The sequence below is a fragment of the Psittacula echo genome (assembly GCF_963264785.1).
Source record: "Psittacula echo genome assembly, chromosome: 2".
In the NCBI taxonomy this organism is placed as follows: Eukaryota; Metazoa; Chordata; class Aves; order Psittaciformes; family Psittacidae; genus Psittacula; species Psittacula echo.
Genome location: NC_137737.1, coordinates 53,265,138 through 53,292,802, shown reverse-complemented (window position 1 = coordinate 53,292,802; position 27,665 = coordinate 53,265,138). Strand labels below are relative to the sequence as shown.

The 27,665-nt window shown below is 38.9% G+C and overlaps 1 protein-coding gene across 3 annotated transcripts; it reads left to right on the top strand.

Annotated features, from left to right (window-relative positions):
- Nucleotides 1–26,878, top strand: ACTR3B (actin related protein 3B). 3 transcript variants are annotated; one of them, XM_080610655.1, is made up of 12 exons: nt 1–145; nt 7,776–7,831; nt 9,570–9,694; nt 10,947–11,057; nt 11,439–11,534; nt 11,687–11,794; nt 13,057–13,200; nt 13,794–13,967; nt 16,672–16,764; nt 24,729–24,854; nt 25,294–25,377; nt 25,965–26,878. In XM_080610655.1, exons 1-12 carry the CDS (start codon nt 102–104, stop codon nt 26,097–26,099), a joined length of 1,296 nt encoding a protein of 431 aa, XP_080466781.1. In that variant the 5' UTR covers nt 1–101; the 3' UTR covers nt 26,100–26,878. The 3 variants fall into 3 exon arrangements, with proteins under 3 accessions (XP_080466781.1, XP_080466780.1, XP_080466779.1); XM_080610654.1 differs by having other exon boundaries at nt 25,961–26,878; XM_080610653.1 differs by having other exon boundaries at nt 10,932–11,057; nt 25,961–26,878.
- Nucleotides 26,879–27,665: the final 787 nt, after the last annotated feature.

The following is a 27,665-nucleotide window of genomic DNA, read 5'->3' as shown; positions in this document are numbered from 1 at the left end:
CCTCCGCCGCCGATGCAGTGAGGCCGCGCTGCGCCGGGCCGGGGGAGCCGGCAGCGGCCGCCTGGATGGTGGCGTAGCGCCCGCAGTGCCGGCTCCCCAGTATGGCGAGCTACCTGCCCCCCTGCGTGATAGATGGAGGCACCGGGTGAGTGCGGGGACAGACGGGACCGGCGCTGCCAGTCGTCTTTCTGGGGAGTGGGGGTGCCTCCGCCGTGCCGGCGCCCCTCAGCCGCCTCTGTCTCCCGGCGAGGGCTTCAGCGGGAAGTCTCTTCCCCTGCTACGGGTCCGGGCTCATGCCAGGTGTCCTGGTCTCCTCTTGACGCTGTGGCAGAGGGTCTCGCTCCTTCCCGGATCTTTCCGCGACTCGTGCTGCGCCGCTCTCCACTGAATATCCTCCTTTTGCCCTCGCTCCCTGTTATGAGCTTGGAGCGGGGCAGTCCCGCCGTGTGCCCCGGGCAGGCCATGTGCCTCTGGGGATTGGCGTGTTTCTGTGTGCCCTTTTCTCCTCTTAGGTCCATTTCTTCCAATTCAAAGCTGGGTTGGACAGGGCTTTGAGCAGCCTGGTCCAGTGGAAGGTGTTCCTGCCCGTGGCAGGTGGAGTGCAGCTAGATGAGCTTTAAGGCTCCTTCCAACCCAAACCGTTTTATGATGTTTGTACGATTCTTGTTCGTGTTGTCTGACTTTGAAGTATGGCATGATTAAAATGCAGAAATTGGGGATAACTTGTTTCAAATGATGGCCTGGAGAGAAGAGACGCATGGTCACTTTGCCTGGGAGCTACACACTGGCACTGACTGTGGTCCAGAGGCGGGTGAGGTGTGCTTGCTGGATGAGGTGTCTCCTTCATGTACAGCCCCTGGACTGCCTTACTGGGTTGCATCTGGCTGTGCTTCTAGACATCATGCACGCCTTCTTGAACCTTTCTAGCCATTACCTCCAACTGGCAATGAGATGGGAACTTTCTGCCGTATACAAGTGCTCTTTCTTGGTCATCCCTTCTTAACCTTTGTCAACTCAGTGTGAGACTTGTTCTACATTAAGCCAAACCACAAGTTTTGTAACTCAGGTGTTTGAGGGCTACGATGAATCTAGATTGCGGAGTCTGTGCTTGGGAGGCATTTCAGGAACAGGTCTTTCCTACCTGCCTATGGCTAGAGAAGACCCATTTATTATCCAGTAGACCAGTTCTGAGTCTTAGATGTGGGATGTGTCAGAGGGAGCTGTAATGAATTTTATACTGAATATGTAGTCTGCTTCTGCTGACATCTTTCCTTTGGCCCAACAGTTATGGACAGCTCTGAGAAGATGCTTGTCCATGAGTCATTTTACTTGTTAGGCTCCACCTCGATGTCACTGATTGCATTAATTTATTGCAGTAATAGACCTTTCCTCTGTAGGGAATATGCAGTGCTATTTTAATTTCTTTAATGCTTGGAAAGATACTTTAGAATTTATGAAACTGAGCCATCTTAAAAAATCCCAAACAAACCTGAAGGGAAACCAACCAGAGAAAGCACTTTTCAATGATGTGGTGTCACAGTGCCTTCTCCTGAAAAAAGTATTCCGTATTGTGAAATATGCCTGTATTAAATTATCACAAAACTTTTAGAAGTCTTCTGTCCTGCTTCTGTTTATACCCTGTCTTATCAGAAATCTGCTCTGGCCCTCTCAGTGGAGAATACTGGCATCCACAGCTGAAAACCTTGGGAGTAGAGACCAAGTTCTGTCTTGCATGTAATTTGTTTGTGCATTACATACTCCTTGGTAGTTTCCTGGGTTCCTTCTGGTTCTTTGATGATTTTAAATACCTGTTCTCCACAGAACTGTTGGTATTACAGGGATATTACTTGACAGTTTTAAAGACTTCTGCTTGACTTTACTGCGAGGCACTCAAATATGGATGACTTTTCAACAATGAGATTATTGAATTTGAAATAAGTTACCTTGCAGAATTCAAGAAGAAATAGGAGTCTGAACCAAAGCAGGCAGAAGAAGTAGCTTGACTCATTGAATATGCAGCCTCTGGAATTTTCCTCTGTGTGGGCTGAAAACCTTCTTATTGTTAGAGTGAATCTAACAATACACAAGCTTCAAACAATTCATTCGAATTATTCATGAAAGGGCTTTCAGATGAAAAACTTGGGAGAGCATATAGCAGAAAGGAAAAGGTACATGCAGACATGCACTGTGGAATGTTGCGTATATAAAATACATTTTTCTACTTACATCTCTGGTACTGAATGAGGTGCCTTGTCTAGGCACTAATCCCTCTTCTTTTTGTATAAGGGGATTTAAGAAATTAGTGGGAAAGACTGTTGTTGTTTAGTGCCTAAGGAGCCTGGTTTAATTTGCTGTTGTTTGTAGGCCTCAGTTCTAAAAAATCCTGGAATTTCTTAAGAAAAAAAAAAAAGCAACAATGGGCACTATAGAAAATAGGCACAGGTTTACAGTGAGAAACATTGTCATAACAGAACAGGGTAACGTTCCTTTTCTCTGTTAGATAGATGACTTGAACTTTGTTATAAACTGTTCACTCTGCATTCACACATTTTGCAGAAAGCGATAATAATTTGCCATCATCTTTTCCATTAGTATTTGCAGATGACTTGTCCTCCTTCAGTTTTGATGCACTACATCTTCGTTTTCTTTGCATGAGGTTTTCCTCGTGATCGGTTTACACATTGCTATCTGTCTTCTTTTGGAGAAGGGCATGCTATTTTTAGTTTCTTAGGACTAGCACGCCTTTTTTTGTGTTGCTGTTTTAGTTAGCTTTAAACTTCATAACTAGTTTTATTATGATTTAGCTGTGGGACATCAGAATGCTAGTAGGTGGGTGTGCGAAAGAAAGATATCTTGAAATACCTTTTTCCTTTTCAGTGCGTGTCTGTTTGTAGCCACTGCAGGGTAGGTACTTTTTGGGTGTGTTTCACTGTAGCCTCTCTATTTTTCTTTTAGTAATGAAAAATTACTTTGGCAGAATCTTTTACTGCTGAGCTTAGAGGTAAATACTTGATTTCTGGAAGAGGTAAGCTGGACTTGGATTTAAACTTGAAGTTTAAAGTGTTTGTAGATGTTGCTGTCTGGAACAGCCAGATGTAGCTGGAACTTCAGAATGTGTTATGTTGCTCTACCCGAGTATTATCTCTGCTTTTTACATGTGAGACTTGTGAATAGGCAGAATTGTAATTGCTGTTCTGGATCTGAGGAGCTGGAGTTAATTAACTGTTGTTTATAATCACAGACTTCAGTCCTGTAAAGTGCTAGACTCCCAAAAAAAGCAATGGCTGTAATGTACACTTTATTCTTACGGTGGCTGCTGATGCTTTAGGATAAATTGTGCAGACAGATTTTTTTTCTATTTGACATTTTTTCCTTCATCCCTTCTTTCTTTATTTCCATTCTTTCATCTCTTCCTCATTTGTTTCAAAAGTACCTTTCCACAGTTTTATGAAGAACTTGAGCTGCGAGTTTCTTGGGCATATTTGTCATAATGATAATCCAGGCTGTTTATGGCAGCACAGCGTCACAGGGGTTCTGGCAGTAATAACTGTTAGCTATTTTAGCATCTTAGCTGTCAGAGAAAGTGTCTCTGCAGAGGTTACTTTTTGTTTGTTTACAAAATTTTCTTAAAGCATTTTGCTGTTCTCAGTCACTTCGAATCTGTATTTCAGAGTTGTTTTGTGGGTTTTTTGGGTGCTTGTGACACATTGTTTTAAAGATCTGGACCAAAAAGCAATAGAAATTGAGGAAATGCTGAAATGTTCACAGCTGGGCATTGGTCTTTTGCATACTTGTCCAGAGAAAAATTGGATGTCTTGCATTCTGAGATGGATAAAGCAATTGCTCCAGTTTGTGATTTTTAAATGACTAAATTACATTGTTCTTATGCTTAGTAAGAGTTTTTCAGTATATTTCTCTGGTCCTCAAAGTTGTTGAGGGTGCAGCGTCTGTTTTCAAGTTTGGTTCATTTGTATATCTTTATGGTCATTTTTCTATTTTTCTGTGGTAGGACCTCAGAAGAAAATAAGGTTAGGACAACCGTTCCTTACGCAAAAGGTAGTGAAACTGATTTGTGTTCTAACTAATTACTTGGGAAAAGTGGTACATAGGAGACAACACTATTTTTAGAAACTTTTTGTTTCAACAATTAATAATTTCTAGTGATTTTTGAAAAATTAGTAGTCCCTCCAAAGTCCATTGTGTGAAATAGCCATGGCCTATTCAATCAGTTTCCTGCAGATCTTTAATGCAGCCTCCAGTATCCTGTATTTCTGAGAGTTTCCAGTTGGTTCCTATCTCACTGGTAATAAATCTGCTACTTTTAATGAAATTAAGTTGCAATACTGATTATCTACACATTCCCTACAGCTGTCTCTGTAATTTAGAGATCACAAGATGTTGCATTACCATTAGAGTGCTAGGCTGTAACCCAGGAGAAAGAAAAACATGTATTAGATGCTTAAATATTCATTGGAGAAGGGACCGGAGACCAGGTAATCTCTTTTAACTCTTAAGTCCAGAGCCTTTCAGGTCAATGAATATTTAAATATCTTGTATAAAAGGGAAGAATCTCTGTAGGAGATACTGGAAGTGGGTCACCCAAACACTTTAATGTATTCAAGGTTTAAGCTCTGGAAGGTGGAATGTGTTTGGATCCTGCTGGGCAGAAGAAAAATCTGGGACCAAGTCTGCCATGTCCTGAATGAATAGGCTACTGTATGAGAAAGGGCAGCCCAACTGTATTATCTCTTTTCCGTCTCTTTCTCTGTCGTTCTGAGAGTAGTTTGAGTTTTCCTTCCGTTTAGTTTTGTCAAAACACCTGAAATACAGCTGCGTGTCAAGTCCGTCTCTTGTTTGATCCTAAATAGACTTTAACATTTTTTTTTCCACTTCCTTGCTTCAACATTGAACTGAGAAATTAGTTATTCTCATAGTTCTAGTTATTAAACTTCATGGATTAATAAGATGCAAAAGCAGTCCTCCTAGGTGTTACTTTGTGCAATGTGTTCATAGAAGAGAACTATTTTCCAGTGATACTAAGAAATAAGCTTATCCTGTAGTTTTATCCAGGGTTAATTCCCCTAGTGAAAAAATAAAACTATAAAATATTGAGCTATAGGCTTTTGGTAACTTCAGGTAATTCTAGTAGGGAGATCTGATCCCTGCTTGAGAGGGAAAATAAAGCTGTCACAGATTGATAGCCCATGTTGAATTTTAAAGGGTTTTGTCTTTTTGATACAGTGAGTAGGTATGAGTTTAGAGTTAGTGGGTGCATAGAGGGGGGGAAAGATGTCAAACTGAACTCTCTTTCAGACTTTCATTTAAGAAATGAGTTTGGTTACATTGCAGGAACCTTTTAATTTTATATATATATATATTTGTGCGCACACATAAGAATAGTATAAAAAGTATATATACATATTTACATGCTTAGGTATGTACATGCGTATGGATATGTTGACTTAGTTTTTTGTCACTGGGGCTTGAAGGGCTGTTTTCCTGACGTTTATGCCTGATTGCTGTTTCAGAGTCTTAGAACTAGGTCTCTTGAATTCAAAACTGGTTTCCTTGGTCCTTGCTGTGCATTTGAGCAAAACTGACTTCAGAGGGACAAATGAAGTATCCTGTTACGTATCTTAAATCCCAGTGTAACTCCTGTTGTTGTTTGTTATACTTTAACAATATTCCCTAGTTAGGCCTCATTCTAAAATGTGAAAAAAACCCATGCAATAATAATCATAAAAAGAATTCTTGCTAGTAATGGCCTTCTCTTCAAATCAGCCTAATAAAAAAAAAAGGATAAACATTTTGGATTCGAGTGAAAGCCTATGCCCATATAATGATGATTTAAAGTACTACAAACCAACCCTTGCCCTCAGAACATTGTCCTTGTCTTTTTAGCTTTGGTGAATGTGGCTTGTTTAACTACTATTTGAAGTGTGTTGAAGCTATAGCTTTGAAAAGAGGTTGAAAATATAATACTTAAATTCCAAGGTCATTGCTAATTCACTTTTGATTTAATTCCTTTATCTAAGCTAACTTGACTCTTAAGGAGTGTTTTTATATCAGTTTCTCCATAAAGAGGAACTTACTGTTTAAGCTGTTGATGAAGAAGCAACCCTCTGCTTTAGCAATGGCATAATATCGTCTGCAAATATTGAGAGTAGAGTGTAGGCAAAGACCTCAAATTCACTTTAGGACCTAGATAGTGATTGGTCTCATTTAAGAATGTCATAGCTTTAGTTTTCATGGTAAAAATGGATATGAATAATGCTGATTTCCTTCAAGTCATGCTATTACTGTACTTTTGTTTGAATCTTCAGTCTCTGCAACCATTCAGTTAATTTGCTGGGGTGTCATCCTTCTACCCTTTTTCCCTCAGGAACTAGAGCTGTTTTCCATAGTGTGGGATGTTAATTATTTCTCGTTATTAAAGACCTGGACTAGTTTGCAGCCAGTAACACCATGGAGATGTTTTAAGAGATTTGAGATTTTATGTGGAAATTCCTGTTGTTTTTGTCTTCCCCACTTTACCAGTTTCTTTTTTCTTTTGATCCTTTACTTGTTAAAATAGGTACTATATGTATATTGAAAGAGATGGACAAGTGCTTCACACTGCCTGTTTCTAAAGCATTTTATTAGTGCATGCTTACTTTGGTGTAATATGTATATATTACCACACACAGGCACCAAATCTGTGACAAAGTGAGTAGTTTGTGCAAGGCATGAAAAGGAATTGTGTCAGGATTGCAACTAGAGTTTTGAGCTGTGGTTTGTACTTGAGACACACTCCCTCCTCCCTCGGTATTTGACAATATTAACCAAATATGCAAAGTCTAATGACATCTTTGGTCATGGTAGCTTTCCAAAAGGTAAGATCTAAACAACCCTTTTTTTTTTTTTTTTTTTTAAAACAAAGAGTGGAATGTGGCCTGTTTGGCTTTTTTTGCTCTCCTGAGACCTCACTTGGAGTATTGCGCACAGTTCTGGTGTCCTCAACATAAAAAGGACATGGAACCGTTGGAACAAGTCCAGAGGAGGGCCACAAGGATGATCGGGGGACAGGAGCACCTCCTGTATGAAGACAGGCTGAGAAAGTTGGGGCTGTTCAGCCTGGAGAAGAGAAGGCTGCATGGAAACCTCATAGCAGCCTTCCAGTATCTGAAGGGGGCCTACAAGGATGCTGGGGATGGACTCTTCATTAGGGACTGTAGTGACAGGACAAGGGGTAACGGGTTCAAACTTAAACAGGGGAAGTTTAGATTGGATATAAGGAAGAAATTCTTCACTGAGAGGGTGGTGAGGCACTGGAATGGGTTGCCCAGGGAGGCTGTGAATGCTCCATCCCTGGCGGTGTTCAAGGCCAGGTTGGATGAGGCCTTGGGTGACATGGTTTAGTGTGAGGTGTGCCTGCCCATGGCAGGGGGGTTGGAACTTGATGATCTTAAGGTCCTTTCCAACCCTAACTATTCTATGATTCTATGATTCTTTTGTTGTAGCTGGTTAACAAGATGGGGAAAGTAAGAGCTCAGTTTTCAACTTTGAGGAAACACTACCAAAATTTGTAAGCTGAAGGTGTCTGAAAAATAAATAACACCTAAAATATTTACCACTTCTGAGTTTTCTTCTCAGTAGGATGACACTTGAAAGCATAACCCAGAAAATGTAGACGTGGTACGTGATGTATTTGGCCTTCCCTTTGTGTAGTGAATTATAACTATTTTTATTTTTACATCTAAGTAAGTCTAATGACCTTGTGATCATTCTTTTTTTAGGTATACAAAACTTGGCTATGCAGGAAATACAGAACCTCAGTTCATTATCCCATCATGTGAGTAATTTTTTGTCCTTCCAAATTCTGATATACACCACTATCACTGACCACTTTCATGAGTGAATGATGTGCTTCCCAACTTGGCCTTCATAGTGTCTTGTCCATCTGGAAAGCGATATTTGTTGCATTAGCATCTTTGCCTAGAGTGTAGCTAAACAGAACTCCTTGTTTGCAGTGAGCTAGGACTGTTGCTCATTAAATCAGCTCTTGGTTGCTATGACAAAGATGAAGAGAACTCCAGTCCAATTTCCTTTTTATCTCTATTATTTTTCTGCCAGTACTCTTCAGTAGACAGAGTACAATTTACCTCCTGTCTACCTGACACCATGGTTACTGCCTGGATAATCTGGGGAAGGTTTCCAATCAAATTAAGTACTGAAGTGCAGGTGGTGTCTGCGTTATTTACATTGTCTGGGATTGTAGACAGTTTAATAGTCAAAAAAGTTGTTCCTATTAGAAAATGTTCTTTTTGGGTGTGTGTTTACCAATTAAAATGTTTTTGCCCATTTAACATGCTTTTGTTGAGCAGATGTACTCTTAATTTTTTGTATGTTAAACTTGTTTAAAATGTTTTACCTTTCAGGTGTTCATGATTTTAATTGTTGTCTTAGCTATACATATTTATAAATAGTAGCAGAGACAACAGATGCCATTAGACATAAATATGTAATCTCCACTTATGTTAAATATTGCCTTTTACTTTTTGTAAGCTTGGTCAATTAACGACTTATTAATGCATCTAGACTGCCTTGTAGCTGCTCACTGTAGAAGGTAAGAAAAGGAAATAATAGAGGTGGACATGGTCTTTACCAAATGTCGCTGGAGTGCTGGTTGTAGTCTTGCTATATTAAGTATCGTAAAAGATTCAAACCCAAACCACTGGTAAAGATGCAAATATTGTATGTTAAAGAAGTGGGATAGCAGGACTTTTCTGTGAATTTGTTATAAATCTCACTTTATAAAACTATAAACTTGGGGTTTCAATGTGTTTTCAAAAGAATTGTTTGTCTGTCAGTAATTTTTGGTGCTGATAGTGTTTGGTGTGTTTGTGGATACCTGCCTACTTTCTCCTGTATGTTATTTAGATCTGATTATGACCTATTAGAAGAAACCTTTATATAAATAAGGTTATATTTTAAGAGTATTTAATTTCATTTTTATTTATAGCTTGCCCCAGATTTGTGTTTTGCTGTCTCATCTTCTTCCCTATAGCAGCCATCATCTAATAATTTCAGTGATAGTTGCAGCCTGCTAATGGGAAACATAAGTGTCTCCAAAGATTTCTCTGTAGCACTGCAAATTGCTTTTTCCCCTCCCCCCTTCCTTCTCACCAACTGGGATAATGACTCCAATACTTATTTCTGAAGTACATAGCTTATTTTCTTCTCCTCCTGTGCTCTTTCACTTAATTCTAGAGTTGAAACTCAGTAAATCATGTTGCTTACTGGAATGCTGCACTTGCACACGTTCAGTGACTGCTGCAGTCTATAACAGAATACATTTTTAAGATTTTCTGTAAGTTACTATTTACATTAATGAGGGACAAGTGACCAGAACCCTGCGTGATGCAGTGAGAATGAACTCCGCTATATTGGCTTGTCAATGAATCACTTACCTAATTTCTTCTGGAAACTGTGTTTTCTATATCCCAGTTTTTATTTTTGGAAAAGAATCAATAAGTAAATAAATATTTATTACTTGATATTTAGCAGTTTTATTTGGGTTTTATTTTAAGGTATTGCAATCCGAGAATCAGCCAAAGTAGGTGACCAGGCTCAGAGGAGGGTAATGAAAGGCGTTGATGATCTGGACTTTTTCATAGGAGATGAAGCCATAGATAAACCTACCTATGCTACAAAGGTAAGCATTGAGTATTTTTAAGAAGTCTTTCCAAAGTTTCACATTTTTATAATATAATGTTGTAGGACTTTCTGATTGCCACTTAAAACACGCATTTGCTTTTTTGTAAAGTGTTTTTGTTGCTCTTAAAAATTGCATGATATGGTTCATGGCTTTACCTTTTTTGTTAATATCTGTTTTAATATTGCTGTCCTGTGTGATTGGTGCTGGAATCCTTGTGTAAATATCCATTGATATGGTGCAGCTGTTCAGTTTTCAAAATTACTAGCTATTAGAACAGTCATAAACACTGAATATTTAAATTCTTGCTAGAAGTGTATTCTGTTAGCATGGCATATGAACTGGGGAATGTGTTGGATACTTTGCTTCAGGGAATGTCACAATTGTTTTGTGGAGGGCTGTCTTCAGTGTGGCTTTTCTGTGAGTCGTATTTTCCATACCCTAGTAAAAGACTTCTTGTCCTCAGAAAATGTTACCAGCTTATGAATTTTGTGGAAAAAAATCATATTTCATATGTCCTACTGTATTACTTAAATGTCGGCTGTGTTCTTAACATTGAACAAAATGTAAACATCATCCTTGCCAGGATTCTCGTTGAAAAAAATATATAGCCTGTGTGATCTTTATTACTTTTTATAGATTGGCAGGCATGTTGAAGCCAAGTATGATTCTTGACTTTATAAATTGTAAAATTTATACAAAAAGATATTAAACACAGTCCTGCAATAGAGCAATAGCAGTAGTAGGATTAGAGTCTGGATTCTGGCTTTTAGTTGTGCAAGCTAGAATCACAATTCGAAGTACCTGGGAGCGGGAGATAACTTCAGATAGTGCCTCTAAATTAAAATTAGAATGGAGGATTTGATGAGACAACCATGAGAATGAAGCGTTTTCATTCTTGCAGAAGATCATAGAATCAACTAGGTTGGAAAAAATCATCAAGGCCAGCCATTACCTCGGGACTGCTAAGACTGCCACTAAAGCATATCACTGAGGGCCTCATCTACATGTTTTTTGAATGCTTTCAGGGATGGTGACTCCATCACTTTCCTGGGCAGCCTGTTCCAATGCCTGAAGAAATTTTTCCTAATATCCGATCTAGACCTCCCCTGCTGCAGCTTGAGGCTGTTACCTCTTGTCCTATCGCTTGTTACTTGGGAGATCGATCCCCACCTCACTACAGCCTCCTTTCAGGCTGTTTCTGGGTTTTTCTTTATATGGTCTAGAGTGTTGACAGGTTTTCTTGCTTCAGTGGCCTATACGACATGGTATTGTTGAAGACTGGGACCTCATGGAGAGATTTATGGAGCAAGTCATTTTTAAATACCTACGAGCTGAACCTGAGGATCACTATTTTTTAATGGTGAGTTAATGAGACTGGGTAAGAAAATATTTTTGTGTGACTAGAACTCAATAATGTTCCAAGCACAAGTAGTGCTGTTGGAGGATTTTTTTCTGTAAATGTCTCGTAGTTCTTCAGCAACCTGGGGGGTGGGAGGAGAGGGAGGAGGAAAATAATCAAAGCTGCATTATGCTTCAGTTGTGTTCACTTTGCGATGCAGGCTACTGCAGGTTGGATTTTGGTTTTGAAAAGCTTTAATCACTTTGTTTAAACTGTTTGAATTACTTTTGGAATTTTCTGTTTTGAGTGCACTGAGTTTGATTGCCATACCAAGCTAATCAGTGCATGAACCTTTAGCACTCTATTGAGGTGGCTTTCAAAACTTTTTTTGTTTATCTGCAGACAGAGCCTCCTCTGAACACTCCAGAGAACAGAGAGTATCTCGCAGAAATCATGTTTGAATCATTTAACATACCAGGACTTTACATTGCTGTTCAGGTGAACAAAGTGAATATGTACTTCTCAAGTGCAGTGTAACTGCAGTATGTATATTCTTCTGTATGCACATCTAAAAAGTTTGAAACAGTATTTTTCTGAGTTTGTAAATTAGCAGAGTCTGCAAGCTTCTAAATATAAACTCTCTCACATAGGCAGTGTTGGCCTTAGCTGCCTCTTGGACATCACGACAGGTTGGAGAACGTACTTTGACTGGAATTGTCATTGACAGTGGTGATGGAGTGACCCACGTAATTCCTGTGGTATGTAGCAGGATCCAGTCTGAAAAGATCAGTGGTTTGGACAAGTGCAGGGTTTGTTTACTATGGATTTAAATTAGAAGTGTCAAATGAAACTTAATTTTTTTTTTCCTCCCTTATGAATGGTTTGAAAACTGTGTATCTTATTTTGTGAAATTATTCATGCAATTAATTTAGCTTACAGACTATGGGAAGGTTACAGTGATATTTTTTCAGGCCATCTTTTAGAGGGTTTTTCTGTGTGAAACGTTGTCTTACTGTCATGCCTCAGTTCTGTTTAATGTTAATGCTTATCATGGTTTTGGATCTCCTGCATGCCACCAGTGTCTGACAAGAAACATCCTACATTTTCGATTGTTTAATATAGGTTATAACATGTACTTTTTATATGATTTTACTGTGTTGTAGAAGTTAGTGAACTCTGCTTATATGGAAACAACTAAAAGATTGTATGTTCATGTTCATATAGAGATATATATAAAGTTGATCTCATGCAGCTTAATTATGTTAGGGTGTTAAAAATACAAAATTGTCTGTGCGTACTGACATCTGTTCTGTTGATGTCATTTTGTATATTTCTGAAGCATATAGTATGCTTGAATGATCAGTTATTTTAGAAATGAAAATTTTATTCTCTTTATCTTGCAGTTTGTTATTAATGGTCGTCTTAGTATTTTTTTCAAATGAGAAATGCTGGGGAAAAAACAGCATTTACCCTAATGAAACTCTGAAAAGTGTAAAAAAAGCAAAGGAAGAAATAATACTGGTTCAGCAGTGCCAGAGTTTTCAGTAAAAGCACACTGAAAAGAAAATATCAGTTTCCTGCTTTTATTGTGCTTATCACTGATGCTTCTGAATTTATCTTTTAGTATCTGAGAATTTTAATGTATTTCATACCTTTTTCTATTAAATTTTCACTCACAAACAGGACACAAGTGTTCTATTTATATCACATTTGCTTTCTGGATCATGCCTAAAAGGAACCATCTGATCTTCTAATGTGTGCAGGATTTTTTTGTCTTGCACCTGGTTATCTATTAGATAACCAGTACCTGTTTATATGTGGTTATCAAGGTCTTCTAAATAAAAATAATATCCCCTTTCCTCTGGGTTGCACATTTTTACAGTAATTTTGCAGTTTCAAGATTTTAACTTCTAATTAAAAATCAGAACAAAGTATTATAAAAATGAATGTGAGTTTCATTATTAATTGTTGGTACACAGTAAGTTTTTCCCTAAATATTTTTTCCTCTCCTCCTACGTAGGCAGAAGGCTATGTAATTGGAAGTTGCATCAAACATATTCCTATTGCAGGTAGAGATATTACTTACTTCATTCAGCAGCTCCTAAGGGAAAGGGAGGTGGGAATTCCTCCTGAACAGTCTCTGGAGACAGCAAAAGCCATAAAGGTACACCCTTCTTTATCTCTTAATAAATACATAAATAAAACTCTTTGAGCTAATTTTTTGTCTCTAACAAGTTGCCAGTGGCTCTCTTAAAAATGCAAATGTAGGCAGTGTATGTAATTATGCAAGCTTCTGGTGGTTTATCCAATCAAGTGCAGAAGGAGAAAGAGGAAGAAAGTTTTCATGCTAGAGTGTTTGGAGTGTTCTGCAGATTAAATCAGCATTTTAAGCTTTAGATTTGTTTAATATTTGCTTTCTAATAAAGTATAAATGTATGTAATGTCAGTGGGGTGATTGTGTGGGTCTGATCTTGCAATGAAAGCTTGCCACTGAACTTCTTGATCGTCACAGATGTAATGGTTGCGGTGTTTTCATTTTGAGAGGCTAATCTCGATGAGTCAGCATGTAATCTTACTGAAACAAGTAGGTCGTGCACTGTCTTGTGGGGTTAAGTCTTCAATAGTCACTTGGGTGAGAAATCTCTTGAACAGCCCCATCAGTCAGAATGCTTATGTTGTTTTCTGATTGTGTTATACTTGATTTTAATGGTGGAATAATTATATTGGCGATCTTAAATGTATGATATTTCCTAACAGGAGAAATACTGTTACATTTGCCCTGACATAGTGAAAGAATTTTCTAAGTACGATGGAGATCCTCGAAAATGGATCAAACAGTATACTGGCATCAATGCAATCAACAAAACCAAGTTTGTTATAGATGTCGGTTATGAAAGGTTCCTTGGACCTGAAATTTTCTTTCATCCCGAGGTAAGAACAGGGACTAGCAATATTAAGTACAGAAACTTTACTATGCAGATGAAGGGGCGGGAGGGGGGAGGGAGGGAGGTATTATAATTTTTGGTGCCAGTGCGCCATCACGTGGCATTAAGGTATCAGTAAGTCTCCTAGCTACAAGCCATGTACAGTCGCTGGTAATTTAAGCACAGAAGAATGTGAGCACAGTAGATAATTATTTTTCTAATGTCTCGTGTAACATTTAAACCATCTCATTCTATTTCTTTAAAGCCAATCTAAAATTGATGAGAAATTGTTTGAACTTACAGACTTCACGTAGTATTTTCTCTCATTCTTTCATCAAAGGTTTATACCAGGGTGCCTCTATACTGTGTGTTTGATTATGCTGCCAATCCCTTTGGGCACTACACTGCATGATAGTGTTCCATTGATAGTATTCTAAGTCTTGAACACTGACTTTTAATGCTGGGTAAATTTATAAAGTGTGATGCTAAATTTGTCCTTGAGGGAAGTCCATTAGAATCTCTGTTAGTGTGATCATAAGAGACATGTAGAGTTCTGGGAAACATTACAATACCTAGTCTGTCTGGGTTTTGGTCCTTGAGTTTGAACGAGTTTCAGGATATTGTGGCAGAGGGAAGAATCAAGTTTTAATATGTTACAGCATAGCAGAGAAGGTCCTTTCCATTCCTGCACACTCCATTGAGTTTGTCACAGGCACCCATAGCCTGTATTAAAGAATTAAATCAAGGTCCACGTTAACACTGGTGAAGTTTCCCATTGTCTACTCTCTTCCTATCAGAATAATATTAAAAAACCTCATTCTGTCACCTTTTGACTACATTCCAGCCTTAATCTTTTTGTGGTCAGTTTGTAGTTGGCTAATTAGTGCCAACATTAAACCTCTGGGCTAAATAGTTTGTCCTGTCTGTTTATTTACTAAAGTGATTTTACAGAGAGGCATTGAATACCATGCCAGACATCATTTTAATAGCTTCCCTTTCCATAGTCCTATCAAAGACTCCTAGGAACAGGTTAAAGGACTAATTTCTATTTTCTTCATTTCTTGATAGTTTTTTGGCTCTGTATTGAGAAAAAAAAAACCAAACAAAACCAAAAACAACAAAAACCAAAAAAACCAAACCGAACCAAAACTGACCTAACTTTCTAGACAAGAAAACACACTAGATGATATGTACTGCATTGAAAGAGAGTTTCTCGCTGGACTTCATTAACTCCTCACTTCAGAGGGTATCAAGTTAGCTATGTAGAAGTTGCCTTTGGTAAAGCTGTCTTGTAATCTTTTCCTATTTTCAGTTTTCAAAATTTTGTTCTGAAGTCTTTAATACTTCTGAAGTTAGGCTTTGGCGTTTGTAGTTATCCAAATTATTTCTATGGTTTTAAAATTAGGTATTTAACTTGCCATTCTCCAACCATATGGTATTTGCTAGCAGACTGCCATTTTACATGTCAGTTTTCTTGTCCCATTCTGGGAGCATGTTATACTCTGCTTTGGATGCCATAAATCTCATTTTTACTTATCTCTTTTGCCCTGCTGTTTTGTCAATGTCTTCATGGAGAGCTTGGGAGAAGTTTTCAGGCTGTAGTTCATTCAGGATGAGAGCTCGCCGTGCATAGTGACACTACTAGTTTCTTCTGCTTTAATTTATGCAGCTTCATGTTTTAGTTTCTTGCATGATTAATTCTTACTATGGAAATTAGCTTGAATTCTTGGGGATTTTTCACATCATTCTTATGGCTTCTAATCTCCAAGCCACTTTTCTTTGCTAATTTCTCTTTAATTTCTATGTGTACTTGTGTTTTGGCTTTTGTTATTTATCCAGTTAGATACTTCATCTTGGTTAGGATGTAAGAATGGAATGGTTTCTACAGCTTTGAGAAACTTTTAAAGTTATATAATCTTATATATATCCATATATATGTATATAAAAAATAATATGTTACTATGTATTGATAACTAATTTAATTTCTCAGCGTTTAATCTCTGAAAGGGCAAAACTTAGGCTATGAACTGTTCTTTTTTTTTTTTTTTTTTGTTTAGAACTCATGTCAATTTTTAATTGGAAAATTGACACTAGTACTCAATGTTTTCTAGTGTTAGCAGCTCTAACTGTCTAGTATTTATAAACAGCAAAATTTACTTTAGCACTCTATTGGTGTTTGCATTGATGGGAATTTCCACTGAAGACCTTAAAGTATTTGTGCTTTTTTGAATGTTAGAGATTTTGTGTGCTTTGGAAAAAAATTGAATTCTTGGTGAGAATTTAACATACGCATTTTAGTAAGTTTGAAAACTTTTTACGGGAGAACATTCAGATTTGCACATGAATGTTTTTAATTTCACTCAAAATGAATGACAAGACCACGCTGCACAGTAATAGTGTGTTTAATATTGCGGGACAACTCAAACTCATGTCATGTGCAGTAGCAGGTCCATAGTGCAGAAACTGTAAACAGTGAATTTATGACCAAGGAAGAGAATCTAAATTTCTCATCAGAAGAAGGAATTCTCATTTCCCTTGTACAAATTTGTTATAATGTAGGATAAGTGATGAGCAGGGGTAATACTGACTTTGATTCCCACCCACCCCCTTTTAAATGTGCTATTACAAAATCTCTTTTCATTCTCACTTCTCCCTTTTTGTTTCTCCATTTTTCAGATAAAAGATCTAATGCCTGTTCTATTTCTTTTTAGTTTGCTAATCCTGATTTTATGGAATCCATTTCGGATGTAGTTGATGAAGTTATCCAGAACTGTCCCATTGATGTCCGGCGTCCATTATATAAGGTACAGTCTACCTATTGTAAGATTAACTTATTTGAAGACTAAATATCAACATCACCATGATATCAACTTCTCCCACTATTAGAGATGTGAACTTTGAATAGAAATAAAGTTCAAGTTAAACAAAGTGCCACTTCTGAATGAAGAGTAATTGATATTTGTGGCTTTTTATTTTTGAAAGAAGGGTTATCTGTAACAGAGGCTTGATACACAGGTAAGTATTATCCCTGAGGAACTGTAGCAGAGGGGTGTTATTGTATCTGATGTGTAATGTGAATTCTTGTGCATGAAGGTCTTTGGCTTTTGCCTCTTTTAAGTGTTGCATCATGGTCTCATCCCTCTCCCTCTCTTCCACTCCCCACTTTATTAAGCAGTGGTTTCAAATACATATATTTCTTTCTTTTTCATGGTCTTGACTTGATCTGCCCACTGTCTGCTGTTTAGCCAGGTATGGAACCCAGTATTAAAGTATACAAAGACTTAAAATCTTTCAGGAGACTATAATTAGGCCTGCTTAAGCTTGTCCAGAATGTAGGCCAGAGGGTACTTTCAGTCACTGATCCTTTCAGAAATTAAAAGGAAGGTATTGACAGGCATAGCCTATGGCAAGCTCTTTCTGTATTGGCAGCAGATCCTATGCTTCCTGGTTGCGTTCTGCTTGTGCAGCAGCAGTGCCCTTTTGGAAATAACTGCATAAAGTAATAGTATGGAGATATTTGCTTGCTTATGTAAAAGGTGGTAGTTTTCCTCACCTGTTAGAGTGAGATTTAAGTTCTGACTAAGTAAAATCTCAGGGTAATTCTTAACTATTAAAACCTTGCAGTATGTTTTACTTGTCTAATAAACATATGCTGGCATCTAGAATGAGGAATAGTGCTTGAGAACAAATTTGTGGAGCAGGTTAAAACAGGAAGTTAAACTACTTAAAAAGCTCATCTGTAGAATGCATTATGCAGTACATGTCTTCAATGGCTTCAAGCTTAGGTATGTTGCAGAAGGCTTTATTAAACTCTTAGTGTCTGGTTGTGCTTAGGATCTTTGTTTTTTTTTCTCCCTGAAAGCCCAGAGTACCGTAGAGCAACAGCTTCATTGCTTTGTAGAGCCAGGGATTAGTACTGACTTCAGAAAGTGGTATTTAAAAATTGAGGTTAAATTACTCTTTCCTCACCATAATTAGTGTGGTGACCAGCCAGAGCCCTGTGCTTTGAAGCTGGGTTTCCATCAGATGCATTTGGGTACTTCCTGAGTGTTTATGCAGAAAATACCTGCAAGTATCCTTGCAGATTGTATGTGACATGGAGCCTTTGAAGCATTTTCACAACCCATCTTTTGATGTCCTATGGTACCTTTTTTTAGCTTTATTGCCGGTATCCATGTTTTCCAGTCTGATCAACATCTCTCTTATGAGGCCAGTTATCTTACCTTATGTTGATGCTTGGGCCAGCAGGACCTTCATAAGACCGACTTCAGCCAGATAGCTGAATAGCCTGTAGCTGTTCAATGCGAAGCACAAACATTCTTTCACATGTGATGAAGGCTTTTTGATTGTGTAATGGCTGCCAGCAGTGCACTCTTTTAATTCCCATGATTACATCATCTTAATGTGATTGGAAGAACTGATTTTTATTCTTATTCTGTGTCTCAGATGCAAAGTTGAGAGTTCTGTATTGCTTGGGATGAGCTGCTTTCTGCTGGAATGGAAGAGGAATGCTGCTGGGTTTAGGATCAGGGAACTTGCACTGAAAATTGAAGAAAAAAGGTGGATTTTTCTCTTTTGTTTTAACCCTGGTCTTCAGAAAGCAGAATGAAATTTAGAGTGAGTGCTCAGGTGAAATGATAAGAAGGGTAATTTTGGATCTTAACACATGGCTGAAATAATCTGGTGGCCTCGCTTTGTTGATCATTCCTCTGTGTTGAGTTCCACTGAAAAATGACCCATTCTGCATGCAGCTAGAAATGCAGTCAAGCTTTTGTGGGGCATAGTGAGGCCTTGCATCACCCTCGGCATTCTTTGGGAAGAATGATGTATAGTTCATCTAGTTCTATTTTTTTGAGAATTCTTCAGCTTCCTTTTTTCTCAAAATATTGTTCCACAACCTTTCCTTGTATTTAGCTAATTCTGGTATCACAGAAATGCGGAGAAATTGCGGAGAGCAGCGCCACGATGGGGCCTATGGTCTGCAGAAAAGCGCGGTACTTTTCTCAGCTTTCAGGTTACTATGAGCATACTGTTAAACACAGTGTAACTACTGCACACCCAGCTTGCATCAGTGGGAAGCATCTGCTATATGGTATAGCCACAACAGATGCCAGTGTTGGGTGTTTTCAATAGTAACTGCTATTTAAAAGTCTCTCTTCAGCCTGGAAATACTCTGAAACTTGCCCTAATATTTGTCAGTTAGGGCATGAGTTTTGGCTTACAGTGTAAAGTAAGAGTTACAGTAACTTTAAAGTTGGACAAAGGGCTTTCAGAAGTTCTGAAAACTACTTCTAACTTGAATTAATGGCAAATACTTCATGCAAAAACATCTTGCCATGCGCTGTGTGGAGTGTAGATGGCGCTGTCAGACTGCTGTGCAGCGCCTGGCTGACATCTGTGAGCTGCAGGGAGAAATCCAGCCTGTGATGAATACAGCTTTTTTGCTGTATCAACCCTATTCTTCCCTTTGCCCTCTGAAATTGTAGGAAACTTCAAGCAGAAGACTGGACAGGGTTCAACTGACTTTTGTTTATCTGGGCTTCAGCAAAATGACATTTGCTATTAATTACTAAGCGTAGAGCAGGGAGGCTCTGTGGGTGAGGTAAGGCTGGAAACACTGCCAGGCCGTTAGATCTGCATCATATCAGCTCTGAAGATAAGAGTGGGAAAGGAAAGGTTTTTCCTGCTACTTTAAATGGAAGCCTCAAGTGATTAACAGTGTTAGAGTAGCACAGGAGTACTGAGAAGAAGAAATTAAATATATGACATTACCTGTGCTAGCTGGCTTAACAGTGGCTCAATACATCTACAGTGTTTGGTGGTTACTTTTGTGTCTGACTGCAGGCATATTTCTGCATAACAGCATGCTCGTAAGTCATGCTGAAATCTTTTGTTATTACTCAGACTGTTCAATGAACACTGAAAATTGTGATTTTTCAAGAAACAATAAGTTTGACTTGTTTAAAATAAATGTTTCTCACAATACATTTACCTCTTTGTAATATATTTGTTGTTTGATGTGTGTAATATTTCTCCTTATAGTTTCCATACAATGTTGGCAAATACTGCCCTCTTTTAACTAAATTAAGAGGCATATAGCTTGATTCACTTGCTCATGAAGTGCTTAGCTTCAGCTTGTGAACCTTCCAGTTTTTACCAGTAACAATTTTTATTAACTGTTATATATTGCTGTTATTCCATGTCTCTGGTGGTGTGGTTGTGTCATGTTAAACAACTTTAATTTAGACTATCATTTAGAAGGAAGTGAAACTGGCATGTGGTGTTGAAGTTTGTATTTACCAGAAAAGCAGTGGATGCTTCTCAGTTTGATGCTGCAGAGTCCGAAGCGTCCAGCTGAGAGTGAGCTTATACCATGTATCACAGTATCACAGTATGTTAGAGATTGGAAGGGACCTCAAAAGATCATCTAGTCCAATCCCCCTGCCAGAGCAGGAACACCTAGATAAGATTACACAGGAATGTGTCCAGGCGGGTTTTGAATGTCTCCAGAGAAGGAGACTCCACAACCTCCCTGGGCAGCCTGTTCCAGTGTTCTGTCACCCTCACTGAGAAGAAGTTTCTTCTCAAGTTTAAGTGGAACCTCTTGTGTTCCAGTTTATACCCATTACCCCTTGTCCTATCATAGTTTGCCATTGAGAAGAGCCTGGCTCCATCCTCATGACACTCCCCCTTTATATATTTATATACACTAATAAGGTCCCCCCGCAGTCTCCTCTTCTCCAGACTATAGAGACCCAGCTCCCTCAGCCTTTCCTCATAAGGGAGATGCTCCACTCCCTTAATCATCTTTGTCGCCCTGCGCTGGACTCTCTCCAGCAGGTCCCTGTCCTTCTTGAACTGAGGGGCCCAGAACTGGACACAATATTCCAGATGCGGTCTCACCAGGGCCGAGTAGAGGGGAAGGAGGACCTCTCTCGACCTACTGACCACCCCCCTTCTAATACACCCCAGGATGCCATTGGCCTTCTTGGCCACAAGGGCACAGTGTTGGCTCATGGTCATCCTGCCGTCCACTAGGACCCCCAGGTCCCTCTCCCCTACACTGCTCTCTAACAGGTCGTTCCCCAACCTGTACTGGAACCTGGGGTTGTTCCTGCCCAGATGCAGGACTCTACACTTTCCCTTGTTATATTTCATCAAGTTTCTCCCTGCCCAACTCTCCAGCCTGTCCAGGTCCCGCTGGATGGCAGCACAGCCTTCTGGCGTGTCAGCCACTCCTCCCAGCTTAGTGTCATCAGCAAACTTGCTGACAGTACACTCAATTCCCTCATCTAAATCGTTGATGAATATATTAAACAATACTGGTCCCAGTACTGACCCTTGAGGCACTCCACTAGATACAGGCCTCCAACTGGACTCCGCCCCATAGACTACAACTCTCTGGCTTCTGTCCTTCAGCCAGTTCGCAGTCCATCTCACTACCTGATCATCCAGGCCACACTTCCTCAATTTAGCTATGCGGATGCTGTGGGAGACTGTGTCAAATGCTTTGCTGAAGTCAAGGTAGACCACATCCACCGCTCTGCCATCATCCATCCACAATGTTATTTCCTCATAAAAGGCTATGAGGTTGGTCAAGCATGACTTCCCCTTGGTAAAGCCATGTTGACTGCCCCTCATAACCCTCTTATCCTTGACATGCCTTAAGATGGCATCAAGGATAAGGTGTTCCATCACTTTCCCAGGGATGGAGGTGAGGCTGACCGGTCTATAGTTACCTGGGTCCTCCTTCTTGCCTTTTTTGAAGACTGGAGTGACATTTGCTTTCCTCCAGTCCTCAGGCACCTCTCCCGTTTCCCAAGACTTGGTAAAGATGATGTTACAAGGTGCAGTGTAAAGATGCACAGATAAGTTCAGTGCCTTGTGTTTGGTAGTGCCAAGTTCTGCAGAAGCTAATTTAACTTTATGTAATTTTGATGTGAGCTTTATTTAGGTAGAGATTTCTGTTACAGTAACTGTATTGTTTAATTAGGTAGAGTCATATCTCTGCAGCGTTACACTGTACAGACGTAATACCAGAAATGGTGTGGAAAAAAGCTCAATATGCTGGAGTTCATATGAGAAACAAAGAGTATGGATGAGAAGTGAGAAATTTCTTGCCAGCCCTCTGAGATGATTAGTGTTTACCCTGGTTTCCTTCTGGAAACGGCCTACTTTCATTACTTGTTGTGGTTAGCTTTTTCAGGTGTGTGGAAGGTCTTGTCCCTGTTGGGGAACACGCTGTTTTGAAACAACTTATTTTTTCAACTGGGTAGCTATAAAACTAAAAATCAGGTGGAGCTTCTTTCCATCAGGTGGTATGCTAATCAGTGTTAGCTATGAAACCTGTGGTATGCTCAGAGCTGTTAAACCATCCAAAGAGTGTTTGAATAGAGTAAGATCAGAAGCCTTGTTTGAAGGAATCAGGTGGAAACAGATACTTGAAATCCTAGCTTCCTTGATGTCTTTTTCTGTGAGGCCAGAGAATTCTGAGGCAAGCTGAAAACCCAAGCATCACTAGTAAGTTTTTTTGGGGTTTTTTTTGGTGTGTTTGTTGTTTTGTTTTTTTGTTTTATCTGTCTCTTCCCACCTTCATTTGGTCTTCTGTAAGTGGTGGTGTTTAAGGTTGATGACTGTGTATGGATTCTGCTTTCATTGTGAGCACGGATTACCTAGCTTCAAGGCCTCCTTGCAGAAGACCGATCTACTGAGTTGTGATAACTGACTGAAGCCCATCCTTGACCAATCCCTCTACTAAGGAGTTAGCACAGATTTGACCCAGTGCTGATAAGAAGTGCAGGGAACAGGGGAACTGTAACAGCCTAATTAACCATCTTATAAGCGTGGTTGATATCACCTGCTCACTTATATCCAAAGTTCTGCTTGGCTGGGTTTGTCCAGTATGGGATAATGAGATGATTCACCTTTTCAACAAGCCTATCCCAGTGCTTCTGTTCTCCTTGGCCAGTGTTACTGTTATTTCAGTGTGTAGAAGTACTTTAAGAATCATAATCTGAGGAGGGTGTAACCTCCTATCTTGTAACCTTGGGATGATAAAGGATCTTCCCAAATATTACTGTGAACTCTGTAGTTGCTTGAGTTGATCTGGGATATATTCAAACAATTATTGTCAGGTGATTCTGAAATCTGTTTAGTGATAGCATTGTCCACTTTATGGGCATTCACATGAAGTTTAATTTGCTTTGAATAGAATTACTGCTTTTACTGTCTTCGCCAACTTCATTATCTCCAGGTAATATTCTCTGATGGCATCTTTTTAATTACTATTTCATCACTTAGATTGGCTGTTGTCTTTTTTTTTTCCCCATTAGCAATTTTTTTTCCCATGTGGAGTGTGTGACCACTTTGAGGCAGAGGGAAGAAATGTGGCATGTAGGGGGGGAGCAGGCAGAATCTCCCTCCTACTTTTAATTTCAGGTGCAGCTGTGGTTTTTGGATCCTGCTTATATGTGTGGCTTCTTTACTCTTCCCTGTCTTTGGAAAATGTTTCAGTAAAGTTATGGGTATGTGTGCCTTTCTTTTAAGTGCACCTGTCTTGTTATGCATTCTTTTATACTGTCGATTATCCGAAGGTATGAAGAAATGCATTTTTCCTATTGTAATGGTTTTTAGATGTGCAGAAATTATTTTTTTTTTCCTCAAACAGCTTTCTTCCCACTTTACAAGTTACAAGCTTTTCCTTGGTATCTGTTGCTCAAAATTCAAGCACTTAACTTCTGCACCCTACAAGTGTGAATGCTTATTATATATGTCTTTGACTCCAGATCTGTATGCGGGCTTTCTGGCTGAAAACGGTGGTTCAGGGGTTCTTTAGTTATGTGCAAAGTCTTGGTGTGAAGTGTCAAAAACTATTATTGAGAGAGAAACTATATTGAGAGATAATTTGACCTGTGTGTAATGAACTCTTGATCTCAGTTGAGTCCTTTGTGGACATGTCTGTGGCACATAAGTGGTTTTCGTAAGCATTAGCACTTTGGTTTGCAGTTGCAGCAGTATGCAAGGGCACACATGCAGTTTTGTCATATAAATTTCATTCTTCTGATTATGAATTGCATTTTTGCTGCCACCAGTGTTCTAGGGTTCCTGTTTTGAATCTCCTCACCTTTGAAATAACTTCTTTGTTAGTGTATAACCCTGCAACATTATCAGAATTAAGGATGGGATGTTCTAAAACCAGGCTAAGAGGATTTTGGTTCTGCTCTCAAAACTAATTCCTGGCAAGCAGCTATAGATAAGTGAAAAGTAATTGTAGCTTTCTCTGTACTGCAATCTGCTTTGGAGGTGTGGTACCTTTTTGAAGAATCATTGGACTTGCTGGTTGTTATGTTTAGAAGTTTAACTCAGGAGAGGAGGAAAATAACTTTACAGCTTTTGGGAAGGTGCTAACAGTAGTATGATGAGGCTAGAGCCTTATTTGGTATCAGGGCTAAAACTGCTTACAGTGAGCATACCTGAGATGTAGTGTGGTTTTTCTTCTGCTGCTATGCACATGTAGGGTACTAGCTCACTATTTTAATGGAATCCTTCTTGTTCGTAACAATATATTCTACCTAAAACTGTTCTTTAAAGAGGAAAAAAAGAAAGTAGGGGGACCATGGATCTCCTATGGAAATTGAGCAGTGCTTAAGATGTTCTGTATAGCTTGTGAGCTTCCTAATGATGTTAAGATCCAAGTAGTCACCTCTGCAGCTTTTGGGAAACTTGCTTGAAGTTACATTTAAAGAATGTGTCTTTAATTTCTGTACAGAATGTGGTTCTCTCAGGAGGATCCACGATGTTCAGGGACTTTGGACGACGACTGCAAAGGGATTTGAAAAGAGTAGTGGATGCGAGATTGCGACTTAGTGAGGAACTCAGTGGTGGTCGGATAAAAGTAAGTAGCCATTTGAAGTGCATTAATTACATGAGTAGTGAAAGAAAGTTCAAAATTTTCATCTCACTAGTGAAAATGCGATGTTGTCAAATGAGTAGTGTATATGTATGTGCTGTTAGAACGTGTCGGTAGCCTTGCAGTGTGTGACATGTCTTTACAGAAATCTACTGTGAGTAATAATCTAAGGGCAGTTCTGGTTTCCTTTGTAGGAGATACGTTATCTTAGCAGTAGGCAAGAGGGATTTAACTGTTGTGTTCTTCAGCATACTAATCATAAAGAGTTATGTGACTTGGTCTCTTCTGGAATATGCAGACTGAGTAGCAAGCGCAAGATAGTGACAGAGGGGCGACAGTGCCTGGGTCTGCAAGGATCACATGTCAGTTTGTAAGGATCTTGTCCGAAAATTTAAACCAGCTAAATATAAACTCTTTTTCTTAGCCCAAACCAGTCGAAGTTCAAGTGATAACACATCACATGCAGCGTTATGCAGTTTGGTTTGGTGGTTCCATGCTGGCTTCAACAGTAAGTGTTTATCAAAGTTGTTCTTTTTTTTAATTTTATTTTACTTGCATGTTGTCTTCTGGCTATTTTTGATCTGAGTACTAAGTTTTAAACCTTTTCGTTGTGACAGCCTAAACTATTCCATATTCCTTACCCAATTTTTATCTCAATAAAATTTGTATAGGGCAAGTGGGAGCTTTACTTGAGTAAGGTTATCATAATTTGATGTAATTTTGAAGTAGTTTTTATATGGTAGTTGCAACAGAGCTCCTTTACTCTTCAAGTCAGCACTAGAGATTAGCTAGGAGTTCAGGGATGTAGGATCCAAATCAGCAGTCTTAAAAAAGAGAAACAAATACATGAAAATGGGAGCAATTCCTGTCTCCCAAGTGGGATTTCTTATTGTTGTGTTTAAAAACAGTCTTCTGTCTAAGCTTTTCTTGATTATATTTATATCCCAATATCTTGTTTTACTCTTTCAAAAATGTGATACCACATCATAAAGCTGCAATCTACAAAAATATTAAGGCTTTAGTTTATTTGTTGGTTTTTCTACTTGATATATTCTTATGCTTTTGAGGATATTTGTTTTATATTTTCATAGCCAGAGTTTTTCCAAGTATGTCACACCAAGAAAGACTATGAAGAGTATGGCCCTAGTATTTGTCGTCATAATCCTGTTTTTGGAGTCATGTCATAATGCTCATCTAGTGGAAACAAGACCTCTGATATCTTGCTGGTGAAGAAACTCATGTAATGCGGAGGAAGGCAGCAGATACTGTAAATACTGAAGGAAGATGTGCTTAACTCTTGGAAGCATTTGGATCACCACTGTGCACTAAAGTACAACTTACAGCCCCAAGTCATTTCGGTAAAAGCCATTTCTCTGCTGACTACTTTAAAGCCTATCCTTCTTTCTTCTTAAATGTGAGGTAATTGAAAATAGGTAAGTCTTGGTTTAGGAGGTTGTGCAAATACTACTGAAGCTGAATCTAGAAGAATAAGGCAGTGTATTACTGCTTGTGGAAAGATTTAAACCTTTCCCACTTGTGCCCTGATTTTGCAATCAGATCTTTAGCAATGGAGCACTGAATACCACATTGCCTTCAGGGAAGTTGGAGTGGATACAGGTACCTGCCCAGGTGGATTGGACTGCAGGACTGGGACTGTACTTTGTAAATGTAGGGTTTTCGTATCATTTTGTATTTTATGATATTGGTAGGGTGAATTGATGACTAGTTCTAAGCACGAACAGCTCAGTGTCATGGAGTGATGTTACGCATTTCCAGGTGTGAGGCATGTATTGGAGTTGTGCTGGTATTTTTTGGAAAACAAATAAAAAAAAGCCATGTATGCTAGAAAATCGATTTGTTTATGTTTGGATGACACAAACTAAGCGATTTAAAGTATTGTATGAAGCTTATTATAGCCACTGTTACTTTGTTTTGAATTTTCTGAAACTGTTTTATAGAAGATGCTGTTTTGTTTTGATGTTGGTGAGTGGTGGATGACACACGGGCCTTGCACCAGTGAAATAAAAGCTGTTAACATCTTTATGAATGTCTCTGGTAGTCCTGATTTGCATGCTTTTCCAGTTTATCTCACAAGGTTACCTTTCCTATTATATGTCAATATACATGGAATCATAATAATGCTGAAGTTGGAAGGGACCTCTGGAGATTTCTGGTCCAGACTCTTGCTCAGTGCAGGGCTCATGTCAAAGATAGATCTGGTTGCTCAGGGCCAGTCAAGTTTCAAGTAACTGTGAATGGAGATTCCTGAACATCTGGGCAACCTGTTGCAGGGCTTAACTACCCTATTATGGGTACCTGTCCTTGTGTTACAAACATGGTGTTTGTTCTTCTATGGTTTAAGTCTAAATAGAGTAGGAAATACTACTTACTATGTCTGTGTTGGTATTTATCTGATCTGTCAGCAGAGGTTTTGTATCTGTTTGTGTAGCTCAATAAGAATTTTGCAAGACACACGAATTTGGTTTTAACTGGCAAAGAGGAATTGAGACCATGCAATTATTTGTTCAGCATAAATTAGAAACTAAACAAAATGGGACTCTCCGTGACTAAAGCCCAGTTCCGCATGCTTTTGAACTTTGAGCTTAGCTGTCAGGAGAAGCACATTAAAACATACTTTGCTCAATCCTCTCTCCAAGAAAGAAATGGGTAATCTAATACAAGGTGTATTGTTTCAGCTTGTTCCAGTGTTTCATCAGCTTATCTGTGTTTAAATCTACATTTCAAGTTTGTCAGTGCAGAGCTGGCTACTTAGGGTTTTTTTGCCTGTACAGCAGA